This window comes from Nannospalax galili, unplaced genomic scaffold (genome assembly GCF_000622305.1).
Source record: "Nannospalax galili isolate Female #2095 unplaced genomic scaffold, S.galili_v1.0 scaffold619, whole genome shotgun sequence".
Taxonomy (NCBI): domain Eukaryota; kingdom Metazoa; phylum Chordata; class Mammalia; order Rodentia; family Spalacidae; genus Nannospalax; species Nannospalax galili.
Genome location: NW_008344186.1, coordinates 1,234,986 through 1,257,560, shown reverse-complemented (window position 1 = coordinate 1,257,560; position 22,575 = coordinate 1,234,986). Strand labels below are relative to the sequence as shown.

General features: G+C 54.0%; 1 protein-coding gene across 1 annotated transcript; it reads right to left on the bottom strand.

Annotated features, from left to right (window-relative positions):
* Positions 1 to 2,559: 2,559 nt before the first annotated feature.
* On the bottom strand, positions 2,560 to 20,992 carry Col6a1 (collagen type VI alpha 1 chain). Its single transcript, XM_008840456.3, has 35 exons — positions 20,768 to 20,992; positions 19,853 to 19,982; positions 18,351 to 18,551; positions 16,699 to 16,858; positions 16,237 to 16,365; positions 16,138 to 16,158; positions 15,929 to 15,949; positions 15,802 to 15,846; positions 15,062 to 15,115; positions 14,543 to 14,587; positions 14,395 to 14,421; positions 13,909 to 13,935; positions 13,764 to 13,808; positions 13,435 to 13,488; positions 13,174 to 13,236; positions 12,736 to 12,798; positions 12,598 to 12,651; positions 12,467 to 12,502; positions 12,072 to 12,134; positions 11,671 to 11,733; positions 9,784 to 9,846; positions 9,559 to 9,621; positions 9,184 to 9,234; positions 8,945 to 8,980; positions 8,379 to 8,441; positions 8,128 to 8,193; positions 7,889 to 7,924; positions 7,503 to 7,539; positions 6,932 to 6,940; positions 6,321 to 6,454; positions 5,823 to 5,932; positions 5,519 to 5,702; positions 5,217 to 5,397; positions 4,114 to 4,143; positions 2,560 to 3,977 (listed from the first exon to the last, which is right to left on the bottom strand). Exons 1-35 carry the CDS (start codon positions 20,889 to 20,891, stop codon positions 3,355 to 3,357), a joined length of 3,111 nt encoding a protein of 1,036 aa, XP_008838678.1. The 5' UTR covers positions 20,892 to 20,992; the 3' UTR covers positions 2,560 to 3,354.
* Between the last annotated feature and the right edge of the window lie 1,583 nt (positions 20,993 to 22,575).

The window sequence follows — 22,575 nt, the reverse complement described above, 5'->3', positions numbered from 1 at the left end:
AACCTATAGCCTCTACTGTGGGCACCTTAGGCTGACCAGGGTGTTACGAGGGGCTGGCCAGAGATTCACTGTGTGGGAGGCAGGGCACATTGGGCCCTGAAGAGCTGCTTATTGGTGTCTGGTCACCTGTGGTTATTCATGGCAAGGAAGCCTCCAGGAAGAGGTAAAAAGTTCGTGGGGATAAAGGATGGGGCATGAGAGGTTTACAGGGACTCAGGTTTAGGCAGGAATGGCTGAAGGTCTTGGCTTGGTGACAGTCAGTGGCTGGTGTGGCAGCCGCCACTGACTTGCTGTGGTTTTAGAAAATTCCTCACTGTGCTTCAGTTTCTCAACCTGGAGTCAACCCTAATTCTATGAGATCAGAGGCTTCCCCTGGACTCCAACAAGGATCTGTGACAGCCAGGCCTTAATAGACCCATAATCCTTCTTGGCCAGGGTCTGTGGTGACCACTCTGGGCATCTGGGACAGGAGACCTTGGGATGAGGAGACCTTCAGTGAAAGGACCACAATGTTACATTGAGGACCGGGACAATCAAGGCCCATCTGAATCTGGGATGCAGACCTTGGGTGACCAGGATGGGCCTGGGCAACAGGGAAGGTAGTCTCACAGGGAATACCTTCCCTGCCTCCTCCAGGCTTGGGCTCCCTGCCCTGCCCCATCCCAGCCTCTGGCGTCCCTCTCAGCTCCTGAACATGTGGAGGAAGGATGCTATAGGCTACTTCAGGTGACCAGTGTGTCTGCCTGGCAAGGCGCCTCAAGCCACCCACCTGTTAATAAACTAGTTTATGATGAGAAAGCTGAGGAAAGAGTTGGGTGTCTGAGTGGGGACAGGGTGGCCAAGACCAACAGTCCTTCATGTTCACTGGTGTGCGCCTCTTCCCTACTCTCTCCCCATTTTTCCTTTCCTTTTCTACCGAGATGCCTGCCCTCCATTAGCAGAAAGGGTCTTGGCATGTTCCTGTGGTAGAATCTCATGGCTGTGTGGGAAGTACTCCAGTGTGGGTCTACCCACACCCTAACTACATTCTGCTGTCTCCCAGGTCAACCCCCACGAAAGGATAACAAGGCAGTGGAGACTCTAATGGCTGCGAACTTCCTTTGGCACTTGGCCAGATCTGCATTTGCAAAGCTCTACCCTCCAGTGAAGCTTTTCAGAGACCATAGGCCCTCTCCTGACCATGGCCCTAACCAGCTGCATGGCAGACTCCCACCTTACTCTGAGTAGCTAACTCATCCAGGCACCTTCTTCAGCCCTACAGATCCTGCTGCCCTTCCAGATTCCTGGGGAATGGTTTCAGTGCCATATCCAGTAGATACTGATCCATGGGGGTCTTTATCTGATTAGATCTGATTTCATCTGGGCAGATATGGTTGGGTCTGTTGTAATCTGGTTAGGTCTGGTTTAATCTAGTTGGACATGGATTAGATCTGGTATAATCTTCTTGGATTTGATTTGGTCTGGTATAACTTGGTTGAATCTGGTCTATTCTGGTTGACTCTGGCTTAATCCTACTGAATCTGGTTTGATCTGGTTGTTCTGGTCCACCTTTGGTTGGGTCTGGTTTGGATTTATTTAATCTGATTGGTCTGGTATAGTCTGGTTTAGTCTAGTTTAATGTGGTTGGATCTGGTTTGGTCTGTTTAATCAGGTTTAACCTGGTTACATATAGTTTAGTCTGATTTAACCTGGTTAGAAGTGGTTTAATCTGATGTATCTGGGTGAATCTGGTTTGTTTCTGCTTTAATCTGTTTGGATTTATTTGGGTCTAGTGTATTGTAGTTTAATCTCATTGAGTATGGTGTAATCTGGTTGGGTCTTGTCTAATCAGGTCAGATTTGGTTGGTATACGGAATAGTTCAGTTGTCAGCTTGACATATCTGGGAAGAGAGAACCTCAATTGGGGAATTTTCTCTATCAGATTGGTCTGCAGGCTTGTCTGTGAGGCATTTTCTTGATGGTTGAGTGATGTGGGAGGGCCCAGTCATTGTAGGTCACTCTACCCCCTAGCCAGGTGGTCCTGGGTTGTATAAGGAATCAGGCCAGAGGAGCAAACCAGTAAGCAGTGTTCCTCCATGGCCTATGCTTCAGCTCCCGTCTCCAGGTTCCTACCTTGCTTGAGTTCTCTCAGTAACGAACTGTGACTTAGGAGCATAAGCCAAATAAATTCTCTCCTCCCCAGCAATAGAAAATAACTAGGACAGTTGGGTCTACTATAATTTTCTTGGACCTCATTTGGTTTAATCTGGTTGAATCTAGTTGGCATGATTTAATCTGGTTGAATTTGGTTGGTTGAAACTGGTCGGGTCTGGAGTAATCTGGCTGGACAACCCTATCAAGCCCTAGTGTCTCCTGATTTGGCAGTGCAAGGTGCTGTGCTTCCCAGCACCACAGCTCCCTGGTATGGTAAAGCTTTCATGCCCTGTGTCTTCCTCCCAAACATGGATGGGTAGTGTCAATGGGCCAGGGCAGCTTTTCCTCTGCCCTGGGGTCCCTGGCATCGTTTCTCTTTCCAAGTGTGTTAGGTAGTGTGGGCAGGTACAGGGAAGAACCACAGAGGTAAATATAAACTTTTATTAGCAGAGTTGCCTCCAGACTGAGGAGAATGAGGGAACAGGAAAAAAAATTATCTAAAGAGGGTCTTCAATAAGATGAAGGATGAGCCGCAATTTTGAGGAAAAAGAGCTCTGGATTCTGACAGAACACTTAACACGTGTACTGTCCAGGTCAGACCTCTGTATAAATGTGGGGCCCTTGTGGGCAGCACTTTGGCTCTTGGAGTACAAGGACGAGAGGCTGGAGCCAGCATCCTGCTCCTCATGCTGAGCCACAACGGGCCAGGACCAAGGTCTACATTGGTCACTGACAAGCACCTGATGAAGAAGAGTGGGCTCCTTAAGGTTTGTGTTTGAAAATCCTCTTGATCTCAGTTTCCCAAAAGCCATAATCCAACAAACTGAACTGATGGGCAGGGCTTGCTTTGACTTTGAGTAAGATGTGACTCACAGGGAAACCGCAGGAGTGCTGTGAAGATACCAGAAACAGAGAAGGAGTAGCGAGAAAGGAATTGAGATGGCTGGACACAACCCAGGTACAGAAGGAGGTCGGCAGGGTAGCTGCAATGCTGCATGAATCAAGGGAGGGTTACAAACAGGAGCTGGGGTGAACCACGGAGGACATGATACAAAGTAGTGTGCATCTCGGCTTTCCAAGCGTTCCCTTTAAAACAGTCAAGCTGACCAGTTGGTCAGGAAAATTCAGGTCACATTTTCTTTTCCTGTTTGGTCAGTGGCGGGAGGGGCAGGGAGGCCTGTCAAAGTGTGCCCCCACGTGTATAGTCATATGGGTGACCCTCTAGCCCAGTGCCACCTTCCTGGAGACTGTCTGGTAGAAGACACCGCGAAGCAAGGCCTGGTAACTCGGCACGCGGAATAGGTGGCGCTCACCAAAGGCCACGTCATACTCTGCGGTCTTGCCAGTGACCAGCACTCGGATATGAGGCTCATTCACCTGGGGTCCCACCACCACCACAAAGATCTCAATGCCTGCACGCTGGGCCTCCTGCACAGCCTTCTCAATGGCCTCTGCTGTGGCCCCCTGTGAATTACCATCTGAGAACAACAGCACCCTCTTCTTGGTGCCTCCTGAAGAGGCTTCCCGGTAGAAGCGCGTTACGTAGCTCAGGGCGTCATTGATGTCAGTGGCATCGTTGAAGAAATCCATGTTGTCCACAGAGTTGGCCAGCACAGTGTAGTTCTGTAAGAATTGAAGAGCTGGTCGTCCCGGCTGTTGCTGGCCCGGGCCGCTGTACTGTACCACGGCCACCCGCACATCCTGGGAGGGATCCGTCCGGCCTGCAGACAGGAAGCGCTCAGCCAGGCGCTTGGCGAAGAGCTTGGTAGTGTCGAAATTGTGGCTGCCTACACTGGCAGAGCCGTCCAGCAGGATGGTGATGTCAGCAGGGGAGGAGAACGTGACTATGGGGCAGAGATGGAGTCTTAAGCACTCAGACTAGGCTGCAGAGAGCCCGCCAGAGGGTACCCAGCTTTGCAGAGCTGCCAAGCACCAGAGGAGAGATCCCAGAGCCCTGCCCCACCCCAACCCAGAACTTACTTGGACAGGTATAATCCGGACACTTCTTGTCTGTAAAGAGAAGTCACACAACATGAATGCCACCTCCCCATGACCCTGTACACCACACCTACTCTGAGCTCTGCCCTGGCCAGCTGCCTGCTCTACCCACGCAGTCCCTAACTCACGAGAGACAGCCCAAGCACCATTTCCTGGTCCTGGTTCCAAAACACAGAGGGGCAGGGTAGGGCTTTGGCCCTTCTTAAAAGGGGAAACTGGGGCTGGAGAGATGGCTGAGCGGTTAAGAACACTGACTGTTCTTGCAAAAGACCCAGGTTCGAATCTCAGCACCCACATGGCAGCTAACAACTGTCTGTAACTCTACTTCCAGGGGATCTGACAGCTTCTCCTGTCCTCTGCGGGCATTGCACGGCACGGGTGCACTTACCTACATGCAGGCAATACACGCATACACAATAAAATAAAAATAATAAATAAAAATTTTTTAAAAAGGGAAAACTGAGGGGCTGGAGAGATGGCTCAGCGGTTAAGAACACTGGTTGTTCTTGCAGAAGACCTGGATTCAAATCCCAGCACCCACATGGCAGCCAACAACTGTCTGTAACTCCAGTCCCAGGGGATTCAACAGCCTCTTCTGACCTCTGCACAACACAGGTCCACTTACCTACATGCAGGCAATACACGGATACACATAGAATAAAAAGAAAAAAAAGATTAAAAAAGGGGGGAAACTGAGTCTCAGAGAAGGAGAGGTGGTCTGCAGGTCGGGTGCTGTACCATGCTGCTGACCAGATGCCCACTATGACTGTAGCCCTTGACCTGCTGACCAGTGTCTGTATCATGTCAGGAGGACTGCTGGGCTGAGCTCCATGGACATATAGTGCAAGCCCATGGTTTCAGAGTGGGGGGTCTGGGTGGCCCATGCATGTGGCATGAGAACATTCTGCCCTGCTTGGACCAAAGGTCACCCTGGACAGTGCCACGCAGCCTGACTCTCCTGAGGCGACAGTGCCAGGCAGCTTCCTGGGAATGTTTCTAGGCTAAACAGCTCCAGAGAGCTGAGGGGCTATGTCTAAGACAGGTCAGTGCACTGCCCACCCATCCTGTTGGTCCCTGGTGCTGACCTATGCAGATCTGGGCTGTGATGTTCTTTAGGAAGGTGTCGTCCAGAAGCTCTGCATAGCTCTCCTTCACCAGGGAGATGCCTGGCCGGCCTTGGGATAACAGGCCTTGGCAGGAAATGACATTGAGCTGGTCAGAGCCCGCAACAAAGCCAAAAACATCCTTGATGCCCACGGAGACCACCTGCACAAGACAGATTGTGTGAATCAGCTTCATCCTGTGCATTCTTCTCCCCTGGGGAATAATGCCCACGTTTTCAGGAGGCCCTGTGTGGCCACCGTTGGAGTTGTGCAGCACTGCCAACCTGAATATCTGGGCCACAGAGCACACTGAGGGGTGTGGTGTCCCTTTGAGTATCAGAGCGCCCATCTGTGATGACCAGAGCAATGCGGTTGTTCTGGGTAGGTGGTAGCAGCCGGTCCCGGGTGTACTGCAGTGCCTCTCCTGTGAACGTGCCACCCGCCATCCACTGCAGCTTCTTGACAGCCCTGCACAGTAAGAGGAAAGTCAGGTCAGGCCAGAGTCTAGCTAGGGCTTGGGTCCCAGTCAAGGTCAAGCCCACTCTGGAGCACTCTGGGAGAAGGCAGCGAGCTGGGGGAGCTTCTCACTCTTTGAAGTCCTGAGCGTTGCGGATGTTGGGGCTCCGCATGTCCACATGCTCCTGCATCTGGTTGTGGCTGTACTGCACCACGCCTGCATGCGACTGCCCTGGCTCAAACTGTAGGAATGATGCCATCAGATCTAGAGCCCAACATCCCACGGTCCTAGCGTCCCAGCTGCCAGGGGCCTCTCCACTAAGGCTTAGGACCCTGGCCTGCTCATTCACACAGGGCTCTCCAGAACTGCTCTTGCTGGGTCTGCAAGGCTCTGTAGACAGCCCTCTCAGGTTCTGTCCTGGGAGGATGAGGCCTGGGCCCACCAGCAGGATTCAAACCGCACTCTGGAGACCAGCAGGGTGCTGCTCTGTCTCTGTGCCACCTGGGAAGGGTCAGAGACCTCACCAGGTGGAAATGGCAGCCATGTATGCAGTGATGAGCAGGGAAGCTGAGGTCGGGGGCTCAGCCCCCTACTGACTCCATCTGTGTCCACAGGCTGGCTGTGCTCACCTTGACCAGCTCATCCTTGCTCAGTCTGTCAATGACCTTAACAATGAAGTCCTTGGCAATCTCGAAATTCTGCAGGCCGATACTCTCAGAGCTGTCCAGCACGAAGAGAATGTCGATGGGGCCACATGTACATTCTAGGGGGTGGGATGGGCCAGCTCTCAGTGCCTCTTCACAGGCTTCCCTCAGTGCTCCATTGTCCCACCCCACACTGTGGCCCCTGAAGCCTCTCCCATGTCTCCTTAGGAGGTGGGCTTATCAGGATGGCCTCCTTTGGCCAGGTCTAGCAGGGTCGAGCCCTGCCCCTTCAGCCTAACTCTGATACTGTGAAAGAGTGAGCAGGACAGGCCTGGGGGGTCTAGCTCCTGCTCCAGCCCGCTGATGGTTGCATGAAATGCTGGGGAGAGGATGGGATAGCCATGTCTCTTTTCTGACTAACCCCTGAGAACACACTGGACAGGCAAATGAGTGAGAAAGAGTAAGGGGTGAGGGTTGTGAGCACATGGCTGCTGCTTTGTCAATGCAGATGAGGGCACTGCTGGTCCACTGTGGAGCCAGGGCGCATATACTTAATGCCACGCGGGAACTCCCAGGAGTGAAGTGGTAGAACTCACCGCAGCAGGCTGTGGAGAGAAGAGACGGCACTAAACAGAACAGCTCCAGATTACAAGGTGTCCCAGGTCCCAGTCACCCCACAGGTGACCCTCAGCCCAGCTGCATTCAGTTCCACCCAGCTCTGGCCTTGCCCTCAGCATGTCAGAGTCCCTACAGTCTCAGGGGATGTGAAGCTGAGTCCTGATTCTCCCCTGTAGTAGGCCACATCTGCTGGTCTTAGTAGAAGCTCAGGCCCTGCCTGCTTGCAGCTCTGAGTTTACAGAGACTGGAGCAGAATGGCAGGCCTTGGAGCTGGCAGGAGCTTGCTGTCTTGTAAGAGAGACTGGAGAGATGGCTCAATAGTTAAGAGCATTGACTGCTCTTGCAGAGGACCCGGGTTCGATTCTGAGCACCCACATGGAGGCTAACAACTGTTTGTAACTTCAGTTCCAGGGGAATCTGACATCCACTTCCAAGGGCATTGCATGACACGGGTGCACTTGCACACATGAGGGCAATATACTCATATACACAAAATAAAAATAATAAATATTTTTTTAAAAAGAAAGTTACTAAGATTGAGATACTCACAGCACATTTTCATGATGATATCCAAGATCTCGCATTCCTGAGAAGGGAAAGATAAGAATATTAATGTGGGCTGGGCTGAGGCCCTTCCTGGTCATCTCTGGGAACCCCTGGGGGTTAGGCTGGTGCAGAGGCTTCTCATAGCCCAGGGTGTTTCTGGTTCTGCCCCCAGGAAACAAGACACAGTGTATTCGCTAACAAATGGCTATCCCGTGTTCCCCATGGCCATGTGTCCCCTGTGGTCATCCCATGCCCCAGTGTAAGACTCCAGGCCTCCTCCCTCTGCTGCTCCTATCTGTGAACAGAGCTTCCAGCTCCAGCTTCCACTGATCAAGATCCATGGTCATAGTGGTCAGCTCCAAGATCATATTTACAGACACCCCACTTACATCTGGCCCAGGTGGTCCCACGTGTCCTGGAGGTCCCTGTCAGAGCAAGAACAGACACAGGTTCTAAGTGGACAGCTCTTGCCCAAGTATTCCTGAGTTGTGTGTCCTCTGGGGACTCTAGTGTCCTAACCTCCTTTAGGGCAAACCTCATCCTTTTGAGTCCTCCTGGCTCCAGTCTCAGACTCTTGTGTGTGGCCCCATCTTGCCTCCACCCCAACCCCTGCAGCCACTTTACCCACCTGGGGTCCTTCCAAGCCACGGTACCCCTTTGCCCCTTTGACCCCGCGGGGTGAAATGTCATTGTTCTGGAAGGAAACAGCATGGGGTCAACAGGCACAGTCACATGTGCCCAGCTGTCCTCACTCCAGCCCAGCTGCTCCACTCCTCGGAGCGCATCTCCTCCAGCGTGTCCTGCTCCAGTGTTCCAGGGAGCAAAGCCAGCAGGGATCACACTCCCGAGAAGCTCTGACCCCTATCCCACCCCACTTACATCCTCTCCAGGGTCCCCGGCTTCACCCTCATCCCCCTTGAGGCCAGGGTAGCCTTTTGTGCCCTGCAGGTAACAAAACACAAGTATTAGTGGGATCTTGGGGATGGAGGAGGCAGAGAAGGTGGGTGTAGTTTGACTGGACTGTCCCTGAAACCAATGACGTGATCCCCAGGGTCACATATGAGAGAGAGAGAGAGTGTGTGTGTGTGTGTGTGTGTGTGTGCGTGCACGCATATGTGTGCATGCACGTGTGCGCATGTGTGTGCATGTTCGTGCACGTGTGAGTGCATGTGTGTGTGCGTGTGCACGTGTGTGCCTTGTGTGCACGCGTGCGCATGTATGTGTGCATGTGTGTGCGTGTGCCTTGTGCGTGTGTGTGCATGTGTGTGTCCATGTGTGTGTGTGTGTGTGTGTGTGTGTGTGTACTGCCTGATCTCACATGGAAACATGGGTACACTGTGTTCACAGTGTGGGGATGACAGTGCAGGCCTGTTTGGGGGTGCAGGTGCCAGTGTGTAGAGTGAACACACACTGTGGCCAAGGAGAGGCAGGGTAGGAGTACTTACATTCAGCCCAGGGGGGCCCCTGCTGCCTGGATACCCCTATGAAAGAAGACAGGATAAAGTGATACTGGGTTCTAATGGGGAATCAGAGGAGGATGGGCCTGGGCCTTGCAAAAGCCCAGGTACCAAGTTTCTGGACTAACTGATGGCACTGGCCTATCCCACCCATTCAGGTACCCAAACGTACCCAGAGGGTACCAAGGGGGGCTTGGTGGACATGTAAGGAGGCCTGTGGTACTCACAGGAAAGCCTGGGAAACCTTCGGTGCCATTTCCTGGGGGACCATCTTCACCCTGAGAGAGCAAAGAATGTTGTTATCACCATGTGTGATGCTGGCAAGATGGCTAGGGATAGTGCAGGCATAGGCAGGCTATGCCCCTGGAGTCCCCTCCTGTCAGCCAAGGAGGAGCTCCCTCTCTAAGTCTTCCCTGGGACTCCCTTTCCCTGGATTGGATCTTGAAGCAAGAGGGTCCTGGCTGAGGCATCCTCACCCTTGGGAGCCAACTGTGGGCACACCCCCACCAGTTCCCCCAGAGGCCAGCTCATACCAGGCCCAGCTACCAGAGTCTCTGGCCACCCAGCAGTATCCCAGCAGGGCTATTTTCCCAGATACTCACCCTTTCACCCATCAACCCTGGATCTCCAGGGGGGCCGGCAGGTCCTGGGGCCCCTCTGAGACCCTAAAGGAGAAGGAAGGATGGCAGCTAGGTCAGGCAGTGTAGGTTTGGGGCACAATGTCCTCCCAGGAACCCAGGTCTTCCCAGGACAAGAGAGGACAGAACAGGTGCAGGGATATAGAACTGGCATCCTTGGTGAGCAGCACAGAGTGGGCAGGTACTCACCTCAGGGCCTGGGGGGCCCTCATCACCTCGGTATCCTTTAGGTCCAATGGGGCCAGCCTCACCCTGAGAGATGGAGACACAGTGAGACTTCAGTTTATCATACCCAGGCCAACCCCACTCTGAGGGTCCCAGACCATGGGATGCCATCTCAGATGGAGAGACTGGGCTCCACCACAGTTTTCTTAGAGCCCTGAGCACAAGGGTGGAGGATCCTCAGGGTCCTGTGACAGGTAGGGCCAGGGGCCAGCATAGGGTATGGTCAGCCTGGGCTCTCCCCAGGTCTCTCCAGTATCCATGCCAAGCCCTCACTTGGGGTTCCACCATTGGCTAGGGTGTGTGGGTAAGCCTTCTGCTCATGAGACTTCAATAGCTGCATTACCCTGGGAAGGGCCTCCACTAAGGGCCTTTGGGCTACACTGGACCCCACACAGAATGAACTACCCTCACCGTGTCTCCATACCCTTTCTCATCAGGCCTCCAACCACATGGCCACAAAGACAACCCCAGATTCAGGCTAGGCCTGCTTCTGAGATTCAAGACCCACCTGCCAGGTTCGCTCCTCAGGGCTCTGGGGAGCCACACCTGAGGCCCTCAGTGCTGCCTTGGGACTGAGCCTGGCTATACTAGCCCTGGCACTCCAGGCCCCTCTGGTTTCCTGGGCTGTGTGCTGGGCTCCCTTGGGCCTCACCATGTCTTATAAGGCTCTTATACTCCATGCGGGGGGGGGGGGGCTGTGTTTCCAAGCTAACCCTTGGGCCCTCATCTCCACAGTGCCATCCCCCTGACCCTCAGTCTTGCCTCACAGCCTGACTCACTCACACTCTCAGGGGTGCATCACTGCCCTCTGGGCTAGTTTGGTCCTGAGAACCTCAGCACCTGAGCCAGAGCACAGGAGGATGCAAGCACTAGTTGTCATGGAGCTGTGAGTGCCCCCCTAGCCTGTCCCCACCAGTTGGGACCCTGTGTCGTAGGCTTATCCACTGGCTCTGGCATTAGGTTATGTCCTTATAGGGCAGCCAGTAGGGACTATGGCATCCACCACACACTCCCCGTAGCTTCCAGTGGTTCTGTGCTGGTGGCATAAGTGCTACCAACAGCCTGCCTCCACCTGGACTGAGCAGATCTGTGCTTTGGCTGTATGCCACACTGGGCTTGTCACCACTGCTTCCTCTGTGGCACTCTAACATGGCACATGCTCTTCCTCCTTCCTTCTCACCCACGTTGAGAGCTGGGGACAGAGCCCTGTAGGTGAAATCCTGTGGAGGACACTGTGGTGGCCCCTTCCCCTCTCTGTCTGCACCCCTCCCTCTAGAGTCTGGGACCTTCCTCTTTGTCAGTCCCACACTCTCCCCTCCCCAAGCATGAGATGGTTTCACCCACACCCTGAGATGCTGTAACCTCTGTATGTCAATATTCCCAAACTTACTTCCAGTCTCATATCCATCTCCCAGGGATTCAAAGAGTTTGTCCCCATCTACCTCACAGCCTAGTAACTCACCTCTGCCCTCATTCCCAGAGTCTTGCTCCCCATTGTGGCCAGGTCTCTATTATCCCCATCCACAGCACTGTTAGGTCCTGTGAACGTGACAGCTCAAAGCCAGAGCTCTGGGGTGGTGTGGGTCTGCACATGTGTCTCTGTGTCCCACAACCTCTATCTCTTGGCCTCACACTGAGCACTGGGCCCTGGGAGCAGGGCCTACCCTCGTCCATCCATACCCAGCCCAGCCCAGGCTGGCTCTGATCACCTGTAGGAGGCACCCCCCATGCTGAATTACTAGGAGCATTCCTGTCCCAAGATCTGAATGGAATCCTTGGCTGAGTCTTAAGTGGTATGTGAACCAAGTTGTGAGACATCCCCATCCTCTGCAAATGTGGTAGGATTCCTACCGGGTCTCCAGGGATGCCGACAGGGCCTTCTCTTCCCTGGTCACCTTGGGGTCCAGCTTCGCCCTGGGAAGAAATGAGCCTATGAGTGTGGAGTTTGGCTTGGTGACCATGTGAGGCACTCTGGTGAGTGTTGCAAGGAACTTCTGGGTTCAGTACTGGGGGCTAAGGCTGGTGCTGCCTGCAGTTTCTCCTTCTCCAGTAGGCCCACTAATGAGCAAGTCTCTGACAAGATGTGGACTGATATCCAACCTTGATGTCCAGAGCCTTGAGCAGTTCCCATCCTCCATGAGAAAGAGGAGGATGAAGCTTAGATACTTACTGGGCTTCATGGCCAGCCCCGGGGTTCTATGCTTGACTCTGACTTCAGTGTGCCATCCCCTTAGCCTCAGGACACTACTCACCGGGTCTCCCCTTGGGCCCCGCACACCGGGAGTTCCCCGAGGTCCTCCTTCTCCAGGGCCACCCTGTAGAGAGAAGTGGGCATGAGGTTGCCTGCAATTCACTGCTAGAAAGGGTTAGGGCTTGAGGCCAAGGCTCGACCTTCCCCAGCTGTCTCTGCTGTCATGCCAGACCATTCCAGAGACAGACCTCCCTGTTCCTCAGGACCACCTGCCTCCACATGCCCCCAAGGAACCCAGGGCCCAGCACATAATCACAAGGTAAACCCAGGTTGGCTGGGGTCGAGCTTCCTGCCTGGCCAAGGAACCCAGACAGAAGTACCAAGGCCCTGTGGTGGCCAGGCCTAGGCCTTGCCATGTGGCAAGGACAGCAGCAGGACATCAGCCAATAGACTCACCCTCTCTCCAGGGGCACCATCTGGACCAACGTTCCCCTGGGACAAGGAGGAACACAAGCATTAGTTTGTGCACTAGCCTGTGTTCAAATCTCAGGTGGAGACAGAGGCTGGGGAGGGATGGGGGTGTTCACCTCATCACCGGCCTCTCCTTTCTCTCCAGGGGGACCAGGCTCTCCAGGCTCACCCTGGGGGATGACAAACATAGAATGACCATGAGCCCCAGCATCTAGGAGACTGATCCTATCTCATTTCATGCCACCTCATCTCACCTCATCTCCAGGTGGCCCTGAGCTCCCTGGTCTCCCCGCCTCACCATCTGCTCCAGCTTCACCCTGGGGAAGATCAAAGAGGTCATGGGTGCTCAGTCCAGAGGTACAGCCAGGCCTGTTGTGGAGCCCAGTGACTGTATGCTCACCCTCCTACCCAAACCTCAGGCCACCCTGACCAAACCTGTGTGTGCTCCAGTCTCCCAGGATCCTCCCAACCCATCCATGGCTGTACAGCACAGCCCTGACCATCTCAGCCTCTAGCCCTCTCAGGTTCAGACTTGAGCTTCTGAAGGGCCAACTCTGTCTGCCCACTGAGGCTGCAGAGCTGTGCTGCTCAGAGTCACGTTTGTCCCTCACACTGTGGGTCAGGAGTAAAATCTGACCCAAGACTTACTGGACGTCAAAGTCTCCATTCTTGAGGGGCAGCCTGTCACCTACCTTTTCTCCTTTCAGTCCAAAGGCACCAGCATCACCCTTGGGGCCCGCGGGTCCTTGAATTCCCTGGTGAGAAGATGCAAGTGCAGGTCACAGCTAGGCAGAGTTCCCATGGACCCCAAACAAGCAGCCATTCTCAAACTTTTAAAACAAATCAAATGAGTCCACACAGCCCAGCCATCGAGGGGCGACAGTACGGTAAAGTTTGGACCAAGTTCTCAAGAACTCCATGGTTCCAAAATATGGAGGGAGGGAGTGACTTACATCGAATCCTGGCGAGCCCTTGCAACCTGGCAGCCCTGGGTATCCCATTTCCCCCTGGGAGGAGGAAAAGAGGTCAAGATTGAGATGGTCGAGAGGGCACCTCAGCTCTGCCCCTCCAAGCCCCTCCCAGAAATGTAGCAGCCTGCTAAACCTAATTGGGAAGTTTGGGTGGGGGGCACGGGGACCTGGGAAATACCTCCTGAGCTCACACCTCTGAGTCTCCTGAGAGGGCCCACCATGGAACCTTACCCACCCACCTGGGGCAGCCCTTCACTTAGTCCGCCTTTCATCCCAGACAGCGTGCACCACCCACCCTGCCTCATGACTACCTTCATGCCATCCACTCCATCGATGCCACGCTTGCCCTTCTCACCCTGGGAAGCGCCGAGACAAAAGAAGGTCAGATGAATCTCAGGTAAGCACCAGCCCTGGGCCCATGGGGGCCACTCATGTCCATAACCCACCCACACTCACCTTGTAGCCTTTAGGTCCTCTGGAGCCCTGTGGAGACAGGAAGGGAAGGTGAAGGGTGGCCCCTACCTGAGCCAGAGGACAGCTCCCACCACACTCTGGTTCTCCCAGCAGGTGTGGGAGAGGCAAGTGGGTCCACTGTGAGTGCAGCACTCTCCCTCTCCCTAACCCAAAAGAGCAGGAATCTCACAGACCAAGGGCACAAGAACAGAAAGGGTGGGAGGAGGTCAGGGCCCTCCAGCAACGGCAAATGCAGGTGGGAGAGGTGGCTACCATCCCCAGACCCTCTGACCTAGGAGCCCTGAGATGGCAGCAGAACTCAGGGACCCATCCTGGGGACCAGATGCATTCTCCCAGAGGCACAGAGTGGACCAGGAGGGTCTGTTGACCATGCTCCTCCCCACAGAGACACTAGCCGTTCCCCTGAAATACTCATCAGGAGAGAAGACTCTGTACCTAGGACATAACCTAAAGCCGGCCCTCACTCACCTTCTCCCCACGGCTCCCTTTTTCTCCCTGTGAACCAAAGAAAAAGAGGAATGCGTTATTGTTGTATAGGGCAGTTCGTACCATGCAGCCAAACCCCAATCCATCCCACCCTACCCAAGAGAAGTTTCTGGGACCAAGGGACATGTACCTTCATACCCTGGTACCCGACTGGTCCAAGGTCCCCGGGTTTTCCCTGGAAAAGAGAGGAGACAGTCAGACATCGCTGGACAGCAGGGGCAGGTCCCAGCCAGCCCACCTCACCTCTCACTGCATCCCAGGCCCAGCCAGCTAGAGAGACCCAGACAGCATCTGAGAGTGACCTGCTGCAAGGACCTTCAAGGTCTCCAGGATCTCCATGATGAGCTCGAGGAGGGAGCCCAGGATACCCAGGAGAAAGGAAAAGGGGAGTCAGGGCACCTTTGAGGGGGAGAGGAGCCAGGGTACCCTCAGAGGATCAGGAGGGGGACAGAGATTGTGGGGAGATAAGCCACGATCTGAAGCAGAGGCCCTTGGCCTTTGTTGGCCCGGAACAGCCCCAACAAGGGACAGGCTGTGTGAACTCTATGTTCAGACACTATCATTCTGTAAGTTTCTTCAGCCTAGATCCCCAGCCTCAGGCTTCTCAGCATCCACCTCATCCCTGTGCAAGCAGGCACTCAGCACTCACGGGGTCTCCAGCTTCTCCCTTCTCTCCTGGAAGACCTGGCTTTCCTCGCTCTCCCTGGAAGACAGAGGAGACCATGTCAGGGGCTATGCCCATTTGTTCTGAAAAGCTAGGCCAGATTTCTTATGCATGAAAAAGCTCTTTAGAGATAGTCCATCTTGGCTCCAGAGCCCTGACCATGGCTCTGGGAGTCCCACTGAGGATCTTCACTCTGCCCCCTGGCTGGGCTTGTGCTTAGAGCTGTGACTCTGCCCACAGGTTCTCAGGGATGGGCTGGTCTTCTGCCTCCAGGCTCAGGTGAGCAGGGATACCCAGCACGAATGTCCCCTGGAGAGCCATAGCTCAGTTCTGTGGATGATGGCCATATGGCTGGAAAGCCACCATGAACCTGAACATCCTTAGGGATTGACATTCCTGAGCGGTCCCCAGGATGTTGAGAATTGTCTTGTGTGAGTCACAGTAGGGCTTGGACCCCCAGTTTCATGTCCACCTCTACCAAAGGCCCTTCCCAGAGCCAAGTAGATACCAAACTGACACTTGGGCCTGCAGGCAGCCTCCTGGATTACAATGAAGAGTCCCTGCACCTCTAACTCCCATGCCCAAAACCCACATTAGCTCATGCCTAGACTTTCTCTTTGGACAAAAGCACATTTCCAGTCTGTGCTGAGAGTGTGAGGTGCCTGGTGGCTGTGGTTCCTGGTGGCTTCACCCCAACATGAACAAGAGCAATTTCAGTCACTTACCTCATACCCAGGGTCACCCCGGGGCCCCGGTGGTCCTCTGGCAGGCTAAAAGAAACGAGACACTGTGTTCAGCCACAGACCCCAGACAGGGGGCCCGGGGTCAGGGAGTAGGGAGGGCCACACTTACCTGGCACTCGAAAGAGCAGCACTGTGGGGGGGGGAAGGCACAGGAGACCAGTCAGAGAGCCCAGAAGCAGGGGCAGATGCCCCAAGATGCACAGGCAAACACACTGGTAACATGCACACTGGTATACACACTCTACACAGGTGGTACATGCCCAGAGCTCAGACCAACATAGAACATGCACCCTCACACGGCTGGGGGTAGGCCCTTACCACTTGCTCCACATTGTTTTTCTGAAATGGAAATTGAAGAGTGAGTTACTCCCTCTTCAGAGTGCATTGCCCCACCCTCCCACGGAAAGCAGTTCTCACAATCATGTCCACGATGGTGTCGATGGTCTGGCTGATGGCCTCCTCTGCATCGCGGCTGTGCCCCCAGTCAGCTGCTGTGAAGTTGCGCCGGTACGTGTGGTCTGTGGCGATGATGCTTAGACGTGGCTCCTGGGAGCATGGAGGAGAGGATGAGCTTGGCCACCCCACAAGGCCATGGGAAACCATGAGCAGAGTGGGGGTTACAGGGCCAGCACAAGGAGACCCAGATCCTTAGTGGGGTGGGGTCAACCCTGTGAAGTGCTAGGACTATTTACTGAGGTGTCCCCACTCCAGGGGCCGTAACAGGGGCACAGAGGTTGGGAGTCCTTGAAGCAGACATTCTGCATCTACCCAAGCGACAGCAGGAATGAGCACAACAATGATTCTAGGGACTGGGGACAGCAGGGGCCTGAAGGCTCCCCACCTTGTGTGTTGGGGACTTAGGAGGAGGTAGAGCCTTACTAGGTGGTCAGGTGTGATGGCCACAGAGAAGACTTTGATGCCCAGGTGCTTGGCCTCATTCACTGCATCCTCCAGGCCCCCACAGGGCTCCTTGTAACCCTCCAGCGGGTGTCCGTCAGTCACTACAATCAAGTACTTGTTCTCCTTTAAGTGGGAGCCCCTGGAAGGAGGAGTAGCATGAGACCCCTCTCCAGGGTTCCCCAGTTCAGAGCCTTGGAGCCAGAGCTGGGGACCTGAGGCCACTCTGGACACAATTGCCCCTCTGCCACCCAGGAATCAACATTCCCCATTGATCCTGATTACAAAGTGTCAGGTAGAAAATAATGTCTTGTGGGGCCACATTTCTCTATAAAACCACTTAGAAATGCACACTGTGAGGAGAGGCACAGGCTTGCACCTTGCACCCCAAGAAGGCCTCAGGTAGAGATGTTTTGGACCTGAAGCCCCTGAGAATGAGGGAAGCAGGAGTGATACTGGACTGATGGAGGCTCCTGTGGAACGCAGCTGGTGTCAGAGGCAGGGCGGCCCATAGACATACTCAAATCATTGCACCCTGAGAGGTGCAATAGGCCTCCCCCGAGAAGGGGTCGGAGTGGAGTAGGTGACCACAAAGACATTGGGGCTTTTCTACATGTTGGGAACCATACCACATGTGCTTTCAAAGACATGTTTCAAGTTTACTCTGTAGCCTGCACAGTGCAGCTCTAAATTCCCAGGCCATGCCCTCAATCCAGCTACCACCTCACACAGTTGTCCCATCCCCTTCACAGATAGGAGACAGGGCCTGGCCCACCCTGTGCAACTTCAGTCACACATTACTTCCAGTGTTGATGTGCATAGGCTAAAGAGGTCAGAATGGGCCCAACCTTGCAGCCTTACACTGCTGCAGTGTCTCCAAGACCAGTCACAGAAGGGCAAAGTGGCAAAGAGACAGGTGTCCTCCCCTGAACTGGCTATACTAGGCAGCTGCCACCATGGGAGGCTGAGTAGAGGATGTGCAACCTGTGGCTACCCCCCTGGTCATGGGGCACTCTGTAAAGGGTAGGGTCACAGCTACCCCTTACCCATCAGTCCAACACCTGGGCCATTGTTGGAAGGCATATATCTCCCTGAGGGTGGATCCTCAGACCAACACATGATATAAAGTGAAATGGGAGCTGCCATGCAGTAGGACCTCAGCTTGGGGTTCCAGCCCCTCTTTGCTGTGACTGTGCCACAATAATGGGCTTCTCTGTGTGTGTCTCTCTGTCAGTATCTCTGTTTCTTCTCTATGTCTGTTTCTGCCTCATTCTGTCTCTATCAGCTCTGTGTGGCCTAGGTGGGATAGTGATGGGCCATTTAGCTCACTGATTGAGGCGACTGTGGCTGGGACATGGGTGGGTGGAGGGTAGGGCATGACCCTGAGGTCCCTGAGCAAGGGAGATGGCTTGTGGCCACAGCACGGTGCTTCCTAGGAAGGGTTTCTCAGCCCAGTGCTTGATTGGCAGTGAGCGGCCTGATGGAAGCTTGCCTGGCCATGAAGTTGGTCAGGGAGGCCTGTAGCCCATGGTTGAGAAGGCCTATGGGCATAGCGACCTGAGGCTCGCCTGGCTGACATGGCTAGACACAACTGGTACCAATTTGGTCACTGCAGAAGGTCCCGTGTCACTTACCCTATGAGAAGCTCCTCCAGCCCCTTCTTGATTGCACAGTCAGTGTAAGTGCCCTTGCCGAAGTACTTGACTGCATCCACACTAGCCTTGAGCTCATCTCGCCCGCTGGGCATGCGTGTGAGCCCACGGATAATCTCTACTTCATCACTATAGTGCAGTGCACCCGCGTTCCAAACCAGGTTTCTGTCACACCGGTAGTATCTGTGAGTCACAGGTGGGGTGGGGTGGGGTGAGGGAGGGTCAGCAAGACCCCCAAGGACATATCAAGTCTGGCCTTCATGGAAGGACCTGCTATCCCACCCAACAGTGCTGTGTCCCTGTCTCACAGATAGGAAGGTGGCCTGGGCCCTCTAGTAGAGAAAGGTGTTCCCTATACCTGGGCTGCACAGTGGAAGTGGCTAGGAGAGCTCAGACAAACCAACTTGAGTCTCAGTTGAGGGTTTGTGAGCAAGACCCCAGCTGGGGCCACAGACCCCTGTGCACAGCAGAGGGACTAGGTGAGGGTGGAGGTGGAGGCATGCCAGCTCTATAACGTGGGAATTTCTGGAGTGAGTCCAAGTGATCTCTACTCTGTTCCATAGCACCTGGCCCGTGGCTCTCCAGGGTTTGCCACAGTACCCACCTGGCCTTTCAGGAGACAGAGTGACTAAGGCCCCTGCAGTAAAGCTAATGGAGGTATAAGTCTACCCCATCTCAAAGGTGGGAAACTGAGGCACAGGTAGCTGAGTAAAGGGACTGCCTTCTGCATCTGGGCCTCCCTTCTCCTCCCCATGGCCCTGGGCATTTTCACTAAGTTAAGGTTTCTAATCCCCGAAGTCCCTGAGTTGATCAATTCTGGGGGTGAATGGTCCTCTCCAATCTGAGGAGCCCGCTGTCTCTACATGCAGGCCGTGGGCTCTGGGCAAGTAGTCGGCAGGGTTGAGATCTACACTAGTTAAGTCATCATCCCCACACCAATTGACCACTGTGCTGTGCCTTTCTAGGGGAGGGGGATCGTTATCCTCCTTGGGTCCTGCCCTAAGTCACACCCTCTGTTCATAGTGCCCTTGAAGGAGGGAGTGAATGAAGGGCTCGCTGCTTCCCCAACTCCCAGTCCCTGTGTTGGAGACATTGGGGATGTCTGGCCTAGGACCTAAGCAAACTTTCATGCCCATGCGGGCCCAGGTAGGGTCCAGCCGCATGCAGAGCCACAGGCACCGGTCATAGCTGCACATCTGGCTGGCGCCTCCTGTTTGCTTAGGGCTGAGATTCCTTGACAGCATTTGGGGTCAGGGGACACTATATCTCCATACTCAGCACTGTTCCCTCAGCTCTCCTTGGGCACGGTGCCTCCTTCCAGCTGTGCCACCTGGCACTTAGCCTCCCTCCTGCCCTCCTGAACTGGGTAGACACAGGGAGGAGCTCTAGGCAGTTTTTCAAGTAGGAAGTTGAGGCTCAGCTCTGAAGGTCCAATCTCCTGGGCCCATAGAGATGTATGACAGGCCAAAGCAAGCCCACTCTACCTGTCTCTCAGGTTGTCGATGAAGCGTTTGGTGAAGGCCTTCACCTTGTCCACCAGGGCCCCATAGGGCTTCAGCCTCAAGGCCACACTCTCTGAGGTGTCCAGTACGAAGAATAGATCCACAGGGCAGTCTGGGCAAGGAAATGTCTTATGAGCCATGCCCTGAGCGTCTCTGGATGTATCAGGCCCCTTCAGTCATGCCCACACAGGCCCTGGGCTCCCTGAGGCCCCATCCATTCTCACCAACAGAGCTATGGGCAGGGGATCTGCAACCCAGCCCCTCGCCTGCCTAGAAAGCAACAACCAGCAGGGGTCAAGCAAGAGCCAAGCCCAGGGGTGTCCTATCCCTAGAAGAGAGACTTGCTCAGTTAGAGTGGCCTTGGCCAGCTTATGGAGGTGAGGCGCTCTCCTGACCCTGGAGGGATGGAACTGGACAGAGAAAATTGTTTCTCAATATGTTTTTAGGTTCGACTCAAAGCCACCAGGACCATGGCCATGCCAAAGTATGAGGGGACAGGTCACCAACTAGATTGGCTGCCGGGCAAAGAACGAATGTCAGCACTGGCACTTGACAGTCACTCACTCAGAACAGGAAACCGACCTGAAGTTGTGACCACAACTCCCCTCACCAGGTAGGTCCCTCTGGAATTTTGCAGCCTGATATTTCCTTATCGTGGAGAGACCTGAGGTGACAGGACCCCAGGACCTTGAGGGAGGAGGCAAATGTTCCAGCCGCCTCAGAACAGGAACCGAATGGAATGCAGGCTTAGATCAGGGGCAAAGCCCCTTCCCTGGGGCTTGTCACAGGGTGAGGACAAGGGGACAAGGGACAGTGATGGGGGGCCACGGGGCCTTGAGCCCATCCACATTTAGGTAGCTAAACGCAGGAGTCCAGCAGCACATCCTGTTCACTCACCTTGGAAGGCGATGGCCTTGGGGGGCCCCAGGACGTCCTGTGCAGCCACCCAGCAGGCCTGTAGCAGCAGTGGCAGCAGAACACAAGCCAGCCTCATGTTGCTGGCTGGCCTGCCGGTCACCATCAAGCGCAGGCTGGGGTCAGGGTGGGCGTCTGAGATGGCAGAGTGAGAGGTTGTCGGCTTGCTGCAGTTACAGCCCAGGGCTGGCTGGAGCCAGGGAGGATGGAGGGAGGGAGGAAAGGAGGGGCAGGGAGGGAGGGGCCAGGAGAGGAGGGGGAGAGGAAGGGGAGGGCCACAGAGCTGGGTGAGTCACAGCAGCGGGTCTCTGGAATCTTGTGAAGGAAAAGCCCTTCTCCTCTGGAGCACTGCGAGCTGGGACACTCCTAGGCTGTGGGATTACACTTCCCACAGCGTGCAGGACTTTCAGCTGCTCACAGTTGACTGTCCTGTGTGTGTGTAACATAAAATAAAATGCAATGTGGAAGAAATATGTGATCCAAAGAGAAGTCCACAAAATATTTCTAGTTTCGTTCTAAACGCTGCCTTGTAGAACTGACTGGCTGAATCCACTGTTATGAGTGCCAGCTCGACTCCCACACCCACTGCTTTCACAGGCTCTGGAGGGGTTTCATGTAGATATTTCTTCAGTTTAGTCAAATATTTATTTGCTAAAGATATTTTGATCTTTACTATGGAAAAACCAGGTTGTCAACAACCATATAGATGGGTTCGTGTGTGTGTGTGTGTGTGTGTGTGTGTGTGTGAGTGTGCATTTGTGTGTGTTTGAGTGTGTATGTGTATGTATGTGTAGGTGTGTGCATGTGTGTTTGTGTATGTCTGTGTCTTTATGTGTGTGTGAGTGTATTTGTATGTGTGCGTGTCTATGTTTGTGAGTGTATTTGTGTGTGAGTGTGTGTGTGTGTGTGTGTGTGTGTTTGTGTGTGTGTAGACTGATAGTGTCCCAGCAGTGAAAGGTCCAAATGAAGCCAGAGCCATCTTCCCCAGAAGAGTGCTGTAGTTAATATTTTCTTGATATCGGGCTGAATGTTTTTATAATATAAAAACAGACGATTTGATTAAAAATCTTAATATGGTTAATAGAAAAGAGACTTTTTAAAATAACTGTCATTTTAACTTAATCGTTTCCTTAATTTCTTAATTTTTAAAAAAATTTTATTTATTGTTTCTATTTTTTATGTGTATGAGTGTATTGCCTGCACGTATGTGAGCGTACCCTTGTCGTGCAATGCCGCAGAGGTCAGAAGAGGGCTTTGGAATCTCCTGGAACTGGAGTGAAGGACGGTTCGTAGCTGCCATGTAGGTGCTGGGAATTGAACGTGGGTCCTCTGCAAGAGCAGTCTGTGCTAACCACTGAGCCATCTCTCTAGCCCCCAGAAAAGAGACTTTGAAGACAGCCAATGGCCACACTTACCCAGTACTCCATGCGATTGCTCCCCATATTCTCTCCACACCTGCCCTACAGAATGTGTCACCACAGCTGGTGATGTGCTGCCTTCCTGCCACTAATCTCATGCCCTCCATGGCTTTGGGCTGTGGCTCCATACCACACGCATGGCCTTCTTGAGGATTTGGAGCCTCTGAACTGTGTCCTCTGCAGGGTGGCGGCTCTCATGTGAGGAGGTTTGGTGAAAAGGACAGGAAAACTGAACAATAAAGACAGCTCCAATCCTGTAGCCCAGGGCCTGCTGTGGTTGCACTGATGGACACCCTGAAGGATGCACTGATGGATGCACTGGCAGATGCACTGGCAACCATGTTGACTCCTACATGCTGGACTGAGGGGTTA